General features: G+C 47.3%; 1 protein-coding gene across 8 annotated transcripts in view; it reads left to right on the top strand.

Moving 5' to 3' along the window:
* The window catches only part of LOC148144635 (uncharacterized), a 333,213-nt gene extending 317,488 nt beyond the window's left edge, over positions 1-15,725 (top strand). For 3 of the 8 annotated variants that reach the window (XM_087975022.1, XM_087975017.1, XM_087975020.1), the window contains exon 2: positions 13,688-15,725. In XM_087975022.1, coding sequence (XP_087831148.1) covers positions 14,095-15,147 — 1,053 coding nt within the window. In that variant the 5' untranslated portion in view covers positions 13,688-14,094 and the 3' untranslated portion in view covers positions 15,148-15,725. Of the gene's footprint in view, positions 1-2,935; positions 3,181-7,089; positions 7,261-8,043; positions 8,071-13,389; positions 13,464-13,687 lie in introns of those variants that run through there. The other 5 variants (XM_087975016.1, XM_087975019.1, XM_087975023.1 and 2 more) reach the window with 5 other exon arrangements.
* Positions 15,726-16,772: the final 1,047 nt, after the last annotated feature.

Genomic DNA, 16,772 nt, shown 5'->3' with positions numbered 1-16,772 from the left:
GCCCCATGTCAGGAAAGAATTTGTTTATCAGGAAGCAGTACAGCTGCAAGGCCAACCGTCTCCGCTGAGCCTGGGAAACACGAGCTTTAGCAAGCAGGCTCTAAGCTGAGATTCAAAATGGTTTCCAGGCTTTAATATGTGACAAAATGGCTGACCCAAATCTAACAATTCTCCCACATCATCGCAGGGAATAAAACAAGAAAAATGAAATAAATAGGCGACCGTGCTTAATGTTTGTTCATTACGAAGTAAACAAGAAATAGCAGTCTCCCAGGATTCGTATGGTGCCCTACTTGAGAAATTCTGTCCAACAAGTTTAATTGGAAGCAGTAGCTTTCGGAGTGCAGCTCCGTCATCAGGGGATTGTGGAATATAAAATTGTAAGACACAGAATTTATAGCAACAGTTTATAGTGTGATGTAACTGAAACTATATATTGAAAAAGACCCGGATTGTTTGTTAAGTCTCTCATCTGTTCGAATGACCATGAAAGTTTCAGTTCTTCCAAATGTAAATCACAAAACCTTTTAAAATAGTTAAATCCTCAAGTGAACTTTACCAATTGGTGTTGCGTCAGCCCAGATAATGTATTGAAGGTGTGAGCTCCCCTGTGTGAGACTGTCTGTGCCACAATGGTTAAACTGATTTACAGAATCTTACATGGATTCATGAAGTTTTTGAGCAAAGTAAGACATAATTCTGCGAGTACGAATTCATCCAACAAACTTGTGCACGTGTGTGTGTGGTGGGGGGAGGGGGGAGGGGGGCGGGTGGCGATGTATATTTGCAGATACATTCTATGTGCATTTTTTAAGGAAAAATCTGCAGGCAGTCAATACATGTAATAGTTTGTAAATTCAACTTCGGAAACAGAACCAGTCTGACTCAAGATTGGGATACAGGCAGACTCTGACCTAACACCTTTAATGCATTGTCTGAGCTGAGATGTGAGCTTTTGCTATTAAAACCTTGTTATATCGAGAAGGTGACAACAAGAAGTTCTGGGATTTACATTGTAATGAGACCTACAACCTATTTGAAAAGGTGGAAGACTTAACAATCCAGGTTTGTTCAATATACCATTTCAGTGGCAGGACACTGGAATGTTTTGCTCTAAATTGTGTCTTATCCTCCACAACCACCTGATGAAGAGGCAGCACTCCAAAAGTTACTGCTTCCAAAGAAGCTTGTTGGACTACAACCTGGAGTTATGTGATTCTAGAATCTGGTTTCTAGTATCTGCAGTCTTTGTTTTTACCTAGTTGATTTTAACCCTACAGTGAATCCTCTTGCAAGGATGCCTGCCTTGAAGAAGTTTTCCTCTTCTCTCTACAAGAATCTCAAGGAATCTCTCTCCCACTGCAACTTCCAGGTTATTTCCTCTGCCCTGCAGCTCTTCAACCATGTCCTGAAACAGACTCGCTACCACAGCCACATTTCAGTGCCTGCCTCCGTAACCAACTCATCCTACACGGACTCCGGGCCACCTTTAAACCAGCAGAGTTCAGATCCGAACAGGCCACTCCACCCTCCTGTCTGACCTATCACCTTCATCCCCACCCCCATTCACCCATTGTACTCTTTGCTACCTTCCCCCACCCTCCTCCCTGATCTATCCCCTCCATCCCCACTCCCATTCACCTATTGTACTCTATGCTACTTTCTCCCCACCCCCACCCTCCTCTCATTTATCTCTCCACCCTGCAAGCTCTATTCATGATGAAGGGCTTTTGCCCGAAACGTCGATTTTCCTGCTCCTTGGATGCTGCCTGAACTGCTGTGCTTTTCCAGCACCACTCTAATCAAAAGTGGATTGGCCATGCTAAATTACCCATAGTGCTGTGAGAAACGAAACCCACTTAATCAATAATTTTCAGTCCGAGTCAGAGTTCTGAAGCAGCACATTTATTCGAACATCTTGCAAGATGGGTGGCTGTATGAAGAGAGACATACCTGACAGTAAAATACAGAGCTTTTTATACTTTTCTGAGGGCTCTCTCGACACCCCTACACTGAGCAATAAACCTATGAGTGTCTATTTCATTCTATCCCTTTATTTGGTGATTACTTGCACCCGTTATTCCTTCATTTGGTAATTCCCTGCACCCAAGCCTAAGCCTATCATACTTATTAATTACCGCGCTTGTTTTTCTTTAAATCTGCCTTATTTGGCTGTCTTTGTTCGTTACAGCCTTCCTGTCACTTTGTCCAGTTCCTCTTATCTAACCATCTGACTTCTGAGATCATCCTTTACTATCTTGATAGTCCAAAAAGCAGATCTACAAACCATGAGCTTATTGCGAAATGCCCCTGCTGCCCTTTTTTTTGTGGTCAGCTACAAGTAATTTCTTAGCTTAAAACTATTTCTTAAAAGACCTTTATATTCTTTAAAATCAACATACACCTGACAACCTGAAATTTATCTCTCTCAATCCCCACCCCCACCCCCACCCCCGTGACCCTCTCATTTATCTCTCCACCCTGCAGGCACTCTGCCTCTATTCCTGATGAAGGGCTTTTGTGCGAAACGTCAATTTTCCTGCTCCTCGGATGCTGCCTGAACTACTGTACGTTTCCAGTACCACTCTAATCTAAAGTGGATTGGCCATGCTGAAAAACCCATAGTGCCTAGGGATGTGCAGGTTAGGGTGAATTGGCTATGCTATATTATCCATACTGCCCAGGGATGTGCAGGTTAGGGTGGATTGGCTATGCTAAATTACCAATAGTGCCCAGGGATGTGCAGGTTAGGGTGAATTGGCTATGCTAAATTAGGCATAATGTGCAGGTAAGGTGCATTACTCAGGGTTAAATGTAGGGGAATGGGTGTGGGTGGGTCACCATTGGGAGGATCGATGAGGCCGAATGGCCTGCTTCCACACTGTGGGGATTCTCTGAAGGGAGTGGTTTTTTTTGGAAAGTGTGCGTTCTCGTCCTCGTCTGCTGCAGGCGCAACGCATGCGCAGTGCCCCGCCCCCTCAACCGTCACTTTTCCTCGGCCCGCCCCTAGTTCCTTTGTGACGTCACAGCACGGAAGTGGCCCTGTTAGTTTCAAAGTGAATCTCCCGCCCTCTGGACCACTCTTCATCCTGGGAGGGAGACAGAGATGGGAGGAGGGGAAATTGGTCACTTGTAGCAACTGGAGTGAATCCAGGGAGGGAGCAGACTCCGCAAACTCAGGTATGTGTCTTAGTTACCCGGGTGAGGAGGAACTGAAGGATAGAGATTGGGAAGGGGGAGGGCTGGGTATCTTTTCTGTTTTGATGTTTAAAATACACCCGATTCCCACCAGTAACTGCAACAGGTACAAGTACAGCACATGCTATATTCCTCATTGCAGCTTCAAGCCGGTTTTGTATTCTCTGTTCTTTCTCCACTTCGGCTCCAGCACATTCAGCTTCTTTCCCTCATTCACATTCCTCCGCCCCCGCCCCCGCCCTGATGTTCCAAGCTGACCCTCAAAAGATCGGTTTGTCCCTCCATTCTTTCCCGGTGGCGCCCATTACTCTTGTCTATTTCTTGCCTTATCCGGCCTTGTGCGTGAACAAAGTTTTGGCGTATATCCTCTTTCACTGCCAGCTGCTTCCTTGTTTGCGAAAGCAACGTTTCCTCCCATTTTTCGTCGACACTGAGCCTTCTGATCTCCTTGATTGTGTTTTTTTTGTTTTTGCAGAAGCAGGAAACAGATGCTTATGACTGTTTGTACGAGCATATCTATCTTAACCCACACCCCCTCCCCTCAGCACCTTATCTGTTTGTCTGTAACATCTACCATTGTTTGCAGGCACATTTCATGTATGCACATTTTAGCTAATACAAAAGCAATTATGTATTTCCTTCACATAGCTTTCATTCTTGTTAACATAGAAGAATAGAAGAATACAGCGCAGTACAGGCCCTTTGGCCCTCGATGTTGCGCCGATCCAAGCCCACCTAACCTATACTAACCCACTATCCTCCATATACCTATCCAATGCCCGCTTAAATGCCCATAAAGAGGGAGAGTCCACCACTGCTACTGGCAGGGCATTCCATGAACTTACGACTCGCTGAGTGAAGAACCTACCCCTAACTTCAGTCCTATATCTACCCCCCCTTAATTTAAAGCTATGCCCCCTTGTAATACCGGACTCCATACGCGGGAAAAGGTTCACACTGTCAACCCTATCTAACCCCCTAATCATCTTGTACACCTCAATCAAGTCACCTCTAAACCTTCTTTTCTCTAGTGAAAACAGCCCCAAGTGTCTCAGTCTTTCCTCATACGATCTTCCTTCCATACCAGGCAACATCCTGGTAAACCTCCTCTGCACCCGTTCCAGTGCCTCCACATCCTTCCTATAGTATGGTGACCAAAACTGCACACAATATTCCAGATGCGGCCGCACCAGAGTCTTATACAACTGCATCATGACCTCAGGACTCCGGAACTCAATTCCTCTACCAATAAAAGCCAGTACGCCATATGCCTTCCTCGCCGCACTATTTACCTGGGTGGCAACTTTCAGAGATCTGTGTACATGGACACCAAGATCCCTCTGCTCATCCACACTACCAAGTATCCGACCATTAGCCCAGTACCCCATCTTTTTGTTATTCTTCCCAAAGTGAATCACCTCACACTTAGCTACATTGAATTCCATTTGCCACCTTTCTGCCCAGCTCTGCAGCTTCTCTATATCCTGCTGTAACCTGCCACATCCTTCCTCACTGTCAACAACTCCTCTGACTTTCGTATCATCTGCAAACTTGCTCACCCAACCTTCTAACCCCTCTTCCAGGTCATTTATAAAAATGACAAACAGCAATGGTCCCAAAACAGATCCTTGCGGAACACCGCTAGTGACGGCACTCCATGAAGAAACTTTGCCATCAACTACTACCCTCTGTCTTCTTCCATCCAGCCAATTCCTAATCCAAACCTCCAACTCACCCTCAATGCCATATCTCCGTATTTTCTGCAGTAGCCTACCATGGGGAACCTTATCAAACGCCTTACTAAAATCCATATATACCACATCTACCGCTTTCCCCTCATCAACCTCCTTCGTCACCTTTTCAAAGAATTCAATAAGGTTTGTGAGGCACGACCTGCCCTTCACAAAACCATGCTGACTATCCTTGATCACATTATTCCTATCCAGATGTGCATAAATCCTATCCCTTACAATTCTCTCTAAGACTTTGCCCACAACAGAAGTGAGACTCACCGGCCTATAGTTACTAGGGTTATCCCTACTCCCCTTTTTGAACAAGGGAACCACATTTGCTATCCTCCAGTCTTCTGGCACTACTCCTGTAGACAAAGAGGACATAAAAATCAAGGCCAATGGCTCTGCAATCTCCTCCCTTGCTTCCCAGAGAATCCTAGGATAAATGCCATCAGGCCCAGGGGACTTATCTATTTTCACCTTTTCCAGGATTTCCAACACCTCTTCTCTACATACCTCAAAGCCATCCATTCTACTTATTTGTGTCTCAGTATTCACATCGACGACAATGTCCTGTTCCTGAGTAAATACTGAAGAAAAGTATTCATTCAGTGTCTCCCCAATCTCTTCCGCCTCCACACGCAACTTCCCACTACTATCCTTGACTGGACCTATTCCTACCCTAGTCATTCTTTTATTCCTAACATACCTATAGAAAGCCTTAGGGTTTTCCCTAATCCTACCGACTAGGGACCTTTCATGTCCCCTCCTTGCTGCTCTTAGCTCTCTCTTCAGGTCCTTCCTGGCTACCTTATAACTCTCAATCGCCCCAATTGAACCTTCACGTCTCATCTTGAGATAGGCCGCCCTCTTCCATTTAACAAGGGATTCCAATTCCTTATTAAACCACGGCTCCCTCGCACGACCCTTTCCTCCCTGCCTGACAGGTACATAATTATCAAGGACACTCAATAGTTGCTCCTTGAACAAGCTCCACATATCATTTACACTCTTGCCTTGGAGTCTACTTTTCCAAGCCACACATCCTAAGTCATGCCTCACCGCATCATAATTTCCCTGACCCCAGCTATAACTCTTGCCCTGTAGTACACACTTATCCCTCTCCATCACGTGAGTAAAAATCACCGAATTATGGTCACTATCCCCAAAGTGCTCACCTACCTCTAATTCTAACACCTGGCCTGGTTCGTTACCCAGAACCAAATCCAGTATGGCCTCACCTCTTGTTGGCCTGTCTACATATTGTGTCAGGAAACTCTCCTGCACACATTGAACAAACACTGACCCATCTAACGAACTTGAGCTATAGCTTTCCCAATCAATATCAGGAAAGTTAAAGTCCCCCATAACAACCACCCTATTACTGTCACTCATCTCCTGAATCACCTTCCCTATCCTTTCTTCAATGATTCTAGGACTATTAGGAGGCCTGTAAAAGACTCCTAACAGGGTGACCTCACCTTTCCTATTCCTAACCTCAGCCCAAACTACCTCAGATGGCAAGTCCTCATCCATCGTCCTTTCCACCACTGTAATACTATCTTTGACAAGCAATGCCACACCTCCCCCTCTTTTACCCCCACCTCTGACCCTACTAAAACATTTAAATCCAGGAACCTGCAACAGCCAATCCTGTCCCTGTTCTAGCCATGTCTCCGTAATAGCCACAACATCGAAGTCCCAGGTACCAACCCACGCTGCAAGTTCACCTACCTTATTTCGTATACTTCTTGCATTGAAGTATACACACTTCAAGCCACTTTCCTGTTTACAGACACCCTCCTTGGAAATTGATGCCATGTTCCTAACCTCCCTACACTCCAGGCCCTGCACCCTGAAGCTACAATCTGGGTTCCCATGCCCCTGCAGAGTTAGTTTAAACCCCCCCCAAGAGCACTAGCAAACCTCCCCCCAAGGATACTGGTGCCCCTCAGGTTCAGGTGTAGACCATCCTGTTTATAGAGGTCCCACCGTCCCCAGAAAGAACCCCAGTTATCCAAAAACCGGAATCCCTCCCTCCTGCACCATCCCTATAGCCACGCATTTAAGTGTTCTCTTTCCCTATTCCTCGACTCTCGATCACGTGGCACGGGTAACAAACCAGAGACAACAACTCTGTTCGTTCTAACTATGAGCTTCCAACCTAGCTCCCTGAAAGCCTGTCTAACATCCTCGGCACTCCTCCTACCTATGTCGTTGGTGCCAATATGGACCACGACTTCGGGCTGCTCCCCCTCCCCCTCCAGGACCCGGAAAACACGATCAGAGACATCACGTACCCTTGCACCTGGGAGGCAACATACCAAACGTGAGTCTCTCTCGTTCCCACAAAACCGCCTATCTGTGCCCCTAACTATCGAGTCCCCAATTACTACTGCTCTGCTCTTCTTCACCCTTCCCTTCTGAGTAACGGGGACAGGCTCCGTGCCAGAGACCTGAGCCCCGTTACTTACCCCTGGTAAGTCATCCCCCCCACAAGTATCCAAAACGGTATACTTGTTCTTGAGGGGAACGGCCGCAGGGGGTCCCTGCACTGGCTGCTTCCTCCCAGTCCCCCTCACTGTCACCCATCTATCTGTCATCTTTGGAGTTACTACTTCCCTATAACTCTGATCTATGACCCCCTCTGCCTCCCGAATGATCCGAAGTTCATCCAACTCCAGCTCCAGTTCCCTAACACGGTCTTGGAGGAGCTGGAGATGGGTGCACTTCCTGCAAGTGTAATCGGCAGGGACGTCGATGGCATCCCTCACCTCATACATGTTGCAGGAGGAACATTGCACTGCCTTCACTGCCATCCCTCTAAAGCTAACTTTTATTTTAAAAAAAAAACTGGGTCTAAAGATTACAACAAGCAAAATTCAGCACTTACCTACTTACCACAACAGGTGTTATTATTAGGTAAGAGGAGGAGGGCGGGTGGGAGGCACTACCCGTGTAGTGCCTCGGGTTCCTCTCCTTCGCGCTTTTAAAGGGGGAAAAAACCTACCCAGGTAAGCTTACACTACTGCTTCCGGGTCTCGGCTGCCCCTCTGGTCGTCGTCACTTTCCCCTGGTGCTCCCGCTCTTTCTGTGAAGAGAGAGTGAAAGAAAAAAAAAACACCGCTGCCCGCTACCGGTAAGCACTTTTAAAACCAAACGGTCTTACCTTCGCTGCTGCTCGCACTGGAAATGACCGACGGCTTCGAAGGGTGAAACAATTATACCCTGGCGTTAGTTCATTTACCTTGTAAAAGCAATTATGGTTGCAGAAGTAACACTGCTTTACCTATAATCCCACAGGGGTGACCCTACAACTTTGTATAAATAATGTGGGGCATGGCGAGGCTAAATAGACAAGATCTTTGATCTGGGATTGCTCATAGGTTTAGGGTGAGATTTAAAAGAAACCGAAGGGGCAACTCCTAAATACAGAGGGTGGTGTGTGTAAAGAATGAGCTGCCAGAGGAAGTGGTGGCTGCTGGTACAATTACAACCTTTAAAAGATATCTGGATGGGTACATGTTGGGAAACATTTAGAGGGACATGGGCCAAGTGCTGGCAAATGGGCTAAGATTGATTTAGGATATCTGGTCAGCATGTACTGAAGGGATTGTTTCTGTGCTGTACACCTGTTTGTCATGTCTGTATAGTTCAGTTTTTCCCTGATATTGGTGTTAACGCCTTGGTGTCTTATTTTGCTCCCCACACCCTGGGGACATTAACCATTTCCTATCTGGTTGTTCTGATCTGGACTGCTGTCTGGATCTTCGGATTTCTGGGATTGGTCAATAAACACACCTGGAAGTGACTTTGTCAATCACACAAGCAATAGTTTATTCTTTGATATGGCCGGGTCGGTAGACTTTGATCAGCCCAGAAGGATTAGATTAGATTAGATTCCCAAAAATGTGGAAACAGGCCCTTCGGCCCAACCAGTCTACACCGACCCTCTGAAGAGTAGCCCACCCAGACCCATCTCCCTCTGACTAATGCACCTAACATTATGGGCAGTTTAGCATGTCCAATACACCAAACCTGCACATCTTTGGATTGTGGGAGGAAATCCACACTAACATGGGGAGAATGTGCAAACCCCACACAGACAGCCCCCCGAGGCTGGAATCGGACCTGGGACCCTGGTGCTGTGGGGCAGCAGTGCTAATCACTGGGCCACCGATGAGTACTCCTAGAGTGCCAAAAGAATCCGCCAACTTTTACAGAGTTTGGATAGAACTTACGTACATTCTTTAGAGTCAGACATTGGTTGTTACTATGTGATCATGCGCAATCAGATCCCGCAAGGTCCTCATGCATTTTTGACTTAGCCTAGAGCGGCACAGTGGCTCAGTGGTTAGCACTACTGTCTCTCAACACCAGGCTCCCAGGTTCGATTCCAGCCTTGGGTGACTGTCTGTGTGGAGTTTGCACATTCTCCCCGTGTCTGCATGGGTTTCCTCCGGGTGATCCGGTTTCCTCCCAAAGTCCAAAGATGTGCAGGTCAGGTGTATTGGCCATGCTAAATTGCCCATGGTGTTAGGTACATGAGTCAGAGGGAAAATGGTTCTGGGTGGGTTACTCTTTGGAGGGTCAGTGTGGACTGGTTGGGCCGAAGGGCCTGTTTCCAAACTGTAGGGAATATGATCTATCATAATTCCTTGTCGACAACCTGTTCTTGGAATCGTATTTGTCCTGTCTGGTGGGTAGGATTAAAATGTTACTTCTGCGATTGATGGATAGGTTCACATTTGTTACTTCTGCATTTGCAGTTTTTTTCACTGGATTTCTGTGGTTTCTTGTTTGTTCTGAGTCGTGAGTATATGCCTGACTCAGTCCCACCAAGTTAGCCAAGCAGAAGCCATTTTGTCCTACCTCCCATGTTAAAGTGGAGATTTGAGGTGGCCCAGGGAATCCTTTGAGAACGCAGACCTGTAAAGCCTCTCTCTTGGTTTGTCCTGGAAATCATACTCTTTGGAAGCCTGGAATATAAATCTCTCATCATAAAGTCGCAAAATGCAATTCAATTCAATCCATAGCAGATAAGCACTAAGAGTTAATTCTCTATGGGATTCAACAGCCTCAGCAATAAAATGGTCTCTCTCTCTCTCTCGTGTCCTTTTGAACTCTCAAGACAGCAAAGATATATTTTGTGAATGCCCCGCTTGCAAGGGGTAGTAAGAATCCATTATAATGGACAAAATCCAACCATTAATTACAAAGCTATGGATAGTACCGAGTCTTGTTTCAGGGTCAGATTCAAAGACTATCATTCATTTTACAAGGGAACGGCCGTCAATGTTATCACTTGGTGTCCTGTTCACACAGATTCACTGATGCTGAGGTAAACATTCTTAATTTCCTCACAGCATCCTGTTATCACTTGGTGAGCCCAGGTGTCCCTATCTTTAAGTTCTCTCCTCTTTCTGAGCCTTCCTGCCGGTTTATTTTCTAGTGCAGTAAATGTATTCAATAATTCAGCATTACATTTTAGTCTGAATGTTTAAAGACAAGTTTTAAGGCAATAGACTTCATCACCCAGATGCCCACACCCTCATTCCTCCCTTTGATTGCACCGTGATCACTGAAAGAGAAGGCTAGTCCAAACGAATGCCTTTGAAGGTGGACCAGCCATCAACATCCTGTAGAGCGACACCACCATCTTCGCAGCTCATCTGGTCATATTTATCATTGCCATCGACAAGTGTGGATGAGCCATCAGATCACAAAAGGAGCATCTTCTGGGGCAAATCTATATCACTATGGGACCTCATAAACCTAGCAATTAAATACCTAACAATACCAATACCGACAAACAGAGGAAAAGTGTTCTACCATACATAGCTAAATTGATAAGCCAATTGTACCATGAGCCCGATCTGCAGTTTCCCCAACTTGTCCCTTCAGTCATTCTGGATCTCTTCTTGTATCTTAGTTAATATTGCTAGTAAGATTGGGAATGCCCATAGTGCATTTATCTTGGACAATGGTGCAGACCTCACCCTCCTGGGGGAGTATATAGTCTAAGGCATACCGATTCTGCACAGAGTCAAGACACAGGTCTGATAATCCCAGTTTACTCTGTTCCAGAGCCTCTTTACTCTTATTTCCTCGAATGGTCAGGCCGCAAAAGAGGGAAATGCGGTTCTTTTGACTTTCACCCCTGCCAATCTTTCCAACCTCAGGGTACTCTGGATTGCCCAGTCTATCGGGTGTCCTGTATTGTCACCCAGTCCCTTGGGATCCTTCCAGTTGGAGCAAGGTTGGCTGAGACCGACCGCTGTATCTTCCTCAGATGGAGGTTCCATCGACTTGTCCACTGGCCAGGACAAGGTACTGTTGTGGGAACAAGGGCTCCGATGGTGACTTTATGAGGGACATCTTTGCCATCCAGGACAAGGAAATTGGTAGCTTTACCTTAGCTGAAGAAATAATAGTCTGGTTTGGTGTATATTAGGGAGAGTTTGTCAAAATCGGTTACTGAAATGTTACAGCAGGGGGTCTGGCCAGGTCTACAGGGTTGATGTTTTGCAAAAGGTGTAACTTGAGCTCTGTTTAAAAAAAAAAAATGGGCCAACTAACTCGAGCACTCGCACTCTATGGGAGACAATGGTCCTCAGAATGCTGTTCCCATTGGGCTTAGCTCTATTGTACATGGTCTTGGTGACAGTATCCCTTAGCTCTATTGTACATGGTCTTGGTGACAGTATCCCTTAGCTCTATTGTACATGGTCTTGGTGACAGTATCAGATTCTGAAAAGAGAAAAGGCCTATAAATGCACAAGGGAAGGGGTCCCCTCCAGGTTTTACTTTCCACCCCTACGGTGATCAAAGTCACTGGGCGCTCAGCTTGGGTCCAACTGCACCATTGTAAATTGATTGACCGCACCAATCAAAAGTGGGGAAGAGGAGGAGAGTATCCTGGAATCCCAACAAAAGGAGTGGACTGTATCCATTTGGGTTCCCTATATGTCCCTCCTCTTATTACAGATATTTGAACTAAGATTAACATTAGAACAACATATTAACATTAGAACAACGAGGTTGGAGATCTTTGCCAGTCCAGTTCTTGATGAGCAGCAAAGAACCAGGCTCTACCCATGACGAGGCTGAAAGGGAGGGAACATCGCTGTAGGCCGCACGCTCCTGGGAGTGAAAGGCACGCATAACATTAGTTAGAGCAAGAATATAACCAATCATTGCTTTGGTCATGTGGTGGAAGTGGACTGAGAAGGGAGCCGAATCGTTCCAAGGGGTACGGAGGCAGTGACCAGAGAGACTCTCAGCTGGAGACAGTCGTGTCTTGCTCGCAGACATGGATCGCATCTGGAATAAGGCCACAGGGATTAGCATAACCAGGAGAGGCCAGACTCGGCCATTAATTTGGCAAGTTTAGTCTTGAGTCTGGTTAAAACATTCAACAAGGCCGGCTGCCTGAGAATGATATGCACCATGCAGTTGCTGACAAATACAAAGCTGGGAACAGAGTTCTCCATTAATATTACTACAAAGTGTAGTCCATTGTCTGAGCTAATGTATGCAGGTACACTGAAGCAGGGAATTATTTCCTTAAACAAAATCTTCACCACAGTCTCAGTAGTAGCGTTAGGAGGAGGGTAGGTTTCAATCCACTTCGAAAAGACATCAACAATAAGCAAAACATATTTATAGCAACTCAACTCATTTCTCCAACTCAATGAAGTCCAGTTGAAGTGTCTCCAAGGGACCCTCCAGCAAGGGAGTTCTCGTAGAGATACTTGAACTAAGAGGTGGAGGATCGCCTACCCACGGACCTGTTTGATCACGTACAACATCCTGATCGGGAAAGCCACTGACTGAGTATCGATGCGATCTGGAACGATCTGAGGTTATCCTGATGTCATCTGTTGCACCAGACCAGACCCTTTCAATGTGGTGTTGCTTGAGCGATGGCATGAGCTGCCAGAGGAAGTGTTGGGTGCTGGTACGATGACAAGTTAAAAGGCTCCTGGACGGGCATCTGAATATGAAGGGTTCAGATGGGTCGAGGCCAAGTGATGGTAAATGCAACTGGAGGCATAGAGATGTACAACACAGAAACAGACCCTTCGGTCCAACTCGTCCCTGCTGACAAGATAGCCAACCCAATTTAGTCCCAGCTGCCAGCACCCGGCCCATATAGGGGCCAAGTGATGGCAAACGTAACTAGATTAATGTAGGATATCTGGGCAGGTTGGGCTAAAGGGTCTGTTTCTGCGCTGTGAGACTCTAATTGTCTTCAGTGAAAGCAGAAGTGTGGTTGTGAAGGCTGGACTTTCAGAGCATGTTTTGCCCTGACTGGGAAGCAGAAGAGTTTGACTGAAGTGTATTGGTGTTAATGCCTTGATGTCTCATTTTGCTCCCACCTTCCTGGGGTCATTAACCATTTTGTGTCTGGTCCTTCCTCAAGAAGCTGCATTGCAGGTTCACCCTGAATTGACATTTTTTTTTTGCTTCCCAAAATCAGACCTGCTCACTCAGCAGTATCCCAGTGTTGTGAAAGATATTAACTTTCAGGTGGAGTTATCCAAAATTCAGAGAGATGTCAGTCTTAATGTTTTTGCTTTTTCTGCCCCTGTAAGATCCTGAATCAGCACCTTCAGGGGAATTGGGTAGAGCGGAGTGGGATAGTGCTTTTAATTTTGTGGAACAAAAAAGAATATTCCACAGAAAGTAGAATTGTTTGTTCTGAATTTCTACCCTGCACTGATCGTGATGACTTTTGTAAACTCTTTTTGCAGATTATTTGAAAATCTGAAGACTGAAGTTTCAAAATCAATGGATGAAGGGCTTATGCCCGAAACATTGACTCTCCTGCTCCTCGGATGCTGCCTGACCTGCTGTGCTTTTCCAGCACCACAATTTTTGACTGACTGTCCAGCGTCTGCAGTCCTTACTTTGATGTCAATGTCTGACAGTCACTCAATCCATCGGGACCGCAACGATTTCTGACTGTGATTTCTGAGAGAGGGATCAACGCTTTTTGGTTCCTGTTTGAGGACGTTTTCAGCATCAGTGGGACTGGACGAGAGACTCCACTGTTGCAGCGCACTGTGCGTGGAGCCTGAAACAGTTCTACGGCCTGGAAAGGGGATTTCACGGCAGGGAGGGGCTCTACACGTGTTTGTGTGCAGCTGAAGCTGTGGCCATGGAGAAACCTGAGGAATCCCGCCCTGTGGAGGAACCGTGGAAGTGTGGTGACTGTGGGAAAAGCTTCCGTTTCCCGTCTGCCCTGGAGACTCATTGGCGCAGTCACACCGGGGAGAGGCCATTCCCTTGCACCGACTGCGGGAAGGCCTTCAGACATTTCTCCCACCTGTTGGCCCACCAGCAGGACCACACGGGGGAGAGGCCCTTCAGCTGCCCAGCGTGCGGGAAGGGCTTCAGTTATTCCTCCAACCTGCTGACCCACCAGCGTGTACACACGGGGGAGAGGCCGTTCACCTGCTCTCAGTGCGGGAAGGGCTTCACCTGCTCCTCCAACCTGCGGAGCCACCAACGGGTCCACACGGGGGAGAGACCCTTCAGCTGCCCCAAGTGCGGGAAGGCCTTCAGCACTTCCTCCAACCTGCTGACCCACCAGCATGTCCACACAGGGGAGAGGCCGTTCACCTGCTCTCAGTGCGGGAAGGGCTTCACCTACTCCTCCAACCTGCTGACCCACCAGCGGATCCACACGGGGGAGAGGCACTTCATCTGCCCCGAGTGTGGGAAGGGCTTCACCTGCTCCTCCAAGCTCCAGACCCACCAGCGGGTCCACATGGGGGAGAGGCCGTTCACCTGCTCTCAATGTGGGAAGGGCTTCACCTGCTCCTCCAACCTGCTGACCCACCAGCGGATCCACACGGGGGAGAGGCCCTTCAGCTGCCCAGAGTGTGGGAAGGGCTTCACTCGCTCCTCCAAACTCCAGACCCACCAGCGTGTCCACACGGGTGCGAGGCCCTTCAGCTGCCCAGAGTGCGGGAAGGCCTTTACCCACGTCTTCTCCCTGATGAGGCACCAGAGGATCCACACGGGGGAGAGGCCTTTCAGCTGCCCCGAGTGTGGGAAGGCCTTTACCCAGGCCTCCACCCTGCTGACCCACCAGCGGGTCCATACAGGGGAGAGGCCATTCAACTGCTCTCAGTGTGGGAAGGACTTCACCTACTCCTCCCACCTGCGGAGGCACCAGCGAGTTCACGTGCCATCACAGGGGGATTGAAGGAGTGACGTCCGAGTGCCATTATCGATTGGACTATCAACCCGGTTCCGGGGACTCCCAGGTTTGAATCCTGCCATGACAGATGGCAGAGGGAGTGGGTGGTGCAGGGGAGAAAGCCCCCATCTGATTCACCCTCTCCCTTGTTAGGGAAGGGAACCGCCATTGTGGGAGAGGATTCACTCAGTCGTTCCAGCTGCACCCTTTACCCGGTCTGGCCTACACGTGACTACAGACCCACAGCAGTCTGGTTGACTCTACACTGCCCCTTCCTGGCAAATGAGCGGGGAGAAACTTACTTGGAGACAGGGTATGGGTTGAAATTGCTGAGTGAGGCAATACTTCCTCCGGGTTACGGCTTTACCAAGGATCCGATTACAAATGGACAACTTAGTGCTGGCCAATAGTAAAGACAGTGTGGTGAGGAGGGGAAGTGTGATGGCGGGGGGAGGAGGGGAGGTGTGGTGTGTGTACTTTGACCTTGAGCTGTTCAAAAAGCAACTACTTTTTCTCTGCCTTTTTGTTGGGGGGATCTGAAGCTGTAACAAAATTGGGTTGCAATAAAGGTTACCTGAACTTAACACCGGGCTCAGACTTTCATTGAAAGCTTTGAGCTCCAAGAGGTTTTTGTTTTAAAGCTGCTCATTTCTTTCCACCTCCGGCACTACGTTTAGAACATAGAACAATCCAGCGCAGAACAGGCCCTTCGGCCCTCGATGTTGCGCCGACCTGTGAACCATTCTCAGCTCGTTCCCCTACACTATCCCAAAATCAACCATGCGCTTATCTAAGGAATGTTTAAATCTCCCTAATGTGGCGGAGTTGACAACTTTAGCAGGTAAGGCATTCCACGCCCTTACCATTCTCTGCATAAAGAACTTGCCTCTGACATCTGTCTTAAATCTATCACCCCTCAATTTGTACAGGTTGCAGGGGGACTTGGATAAACTGCAGAATTGGGCTGAGAGTTGGCAAATGGAGTTCAATGCAGCTAAATGTGAGGTGATTCACTTTGGGAAGCTGACGTCACCATCCTAAGAAAAGGTCTTTCACTGTCTCCCCTATCTAATCCTCTGCTCATCCTGCAACCTATAACATTCTTCCAAACTGTCCAGTACTCCACCGAGTTTAGTGTCGTCTGCAAATTTACTAATCCATCCACCTATGCCTGTGTCTAAGCTATTTAAAAAAACGACAAACCGCAGTCGTCTCAAAACACCACTAGTAACCAGACTCCAGGCTGAATATTTTCCATAAACCACCACTCGCTGCCTTCTTTCAGAAAGCCAGTTTGTAATCCAAACTGCTAAATCACCCTCAATCCCATGCATCTGCATTTACTCCAACAGCCTACCATGTGGAACTTTATCAAAGGCTTTACTGAGGTCCATGTACACCACGTCAACTGCCCTACCCTCATCTACATGCTTGGTCACCTTCTCAAAATCTCAGAGGTTTGTGAGACACGATCTGCTCTTGATGAAACCATGTTGACTATCTGAAAACAAATTGTTGCTTGCTAGATGATTATAAATCCTCTCTCTAATATTCCTTTCCAAAAGCTTTCCTTCAACAGACGTAAGGCTCACTGGTCTATAATTACCTGGGTCATTTCTGCTGCCCTTCTT

Source organism: Chiloscyllium plagiosum, unplaced genomic scaffold (assembly GCF_037043375.1).
Source record: "Chiloscyllium plagiosum isolate Xiang-an unplaced genomic scaffold, Cpla_swu_hap1 HiC_scaffold_27, whole genome shotgun sequence".
In the NCBI taxonomy this organism is placed as follows: Eukaryota; Metazoa; Chordata; class Chondrichthyes; order Orectolobiformes; family Hemiscylliidae; genus Chiloscyllium; species Chiloscyllium plagiosum.
The sequence above is the reverse complement of the archived record's forward strand: the minus strand, read 5'-3'. Positions and strand labels throughout refer to the sequence as shown.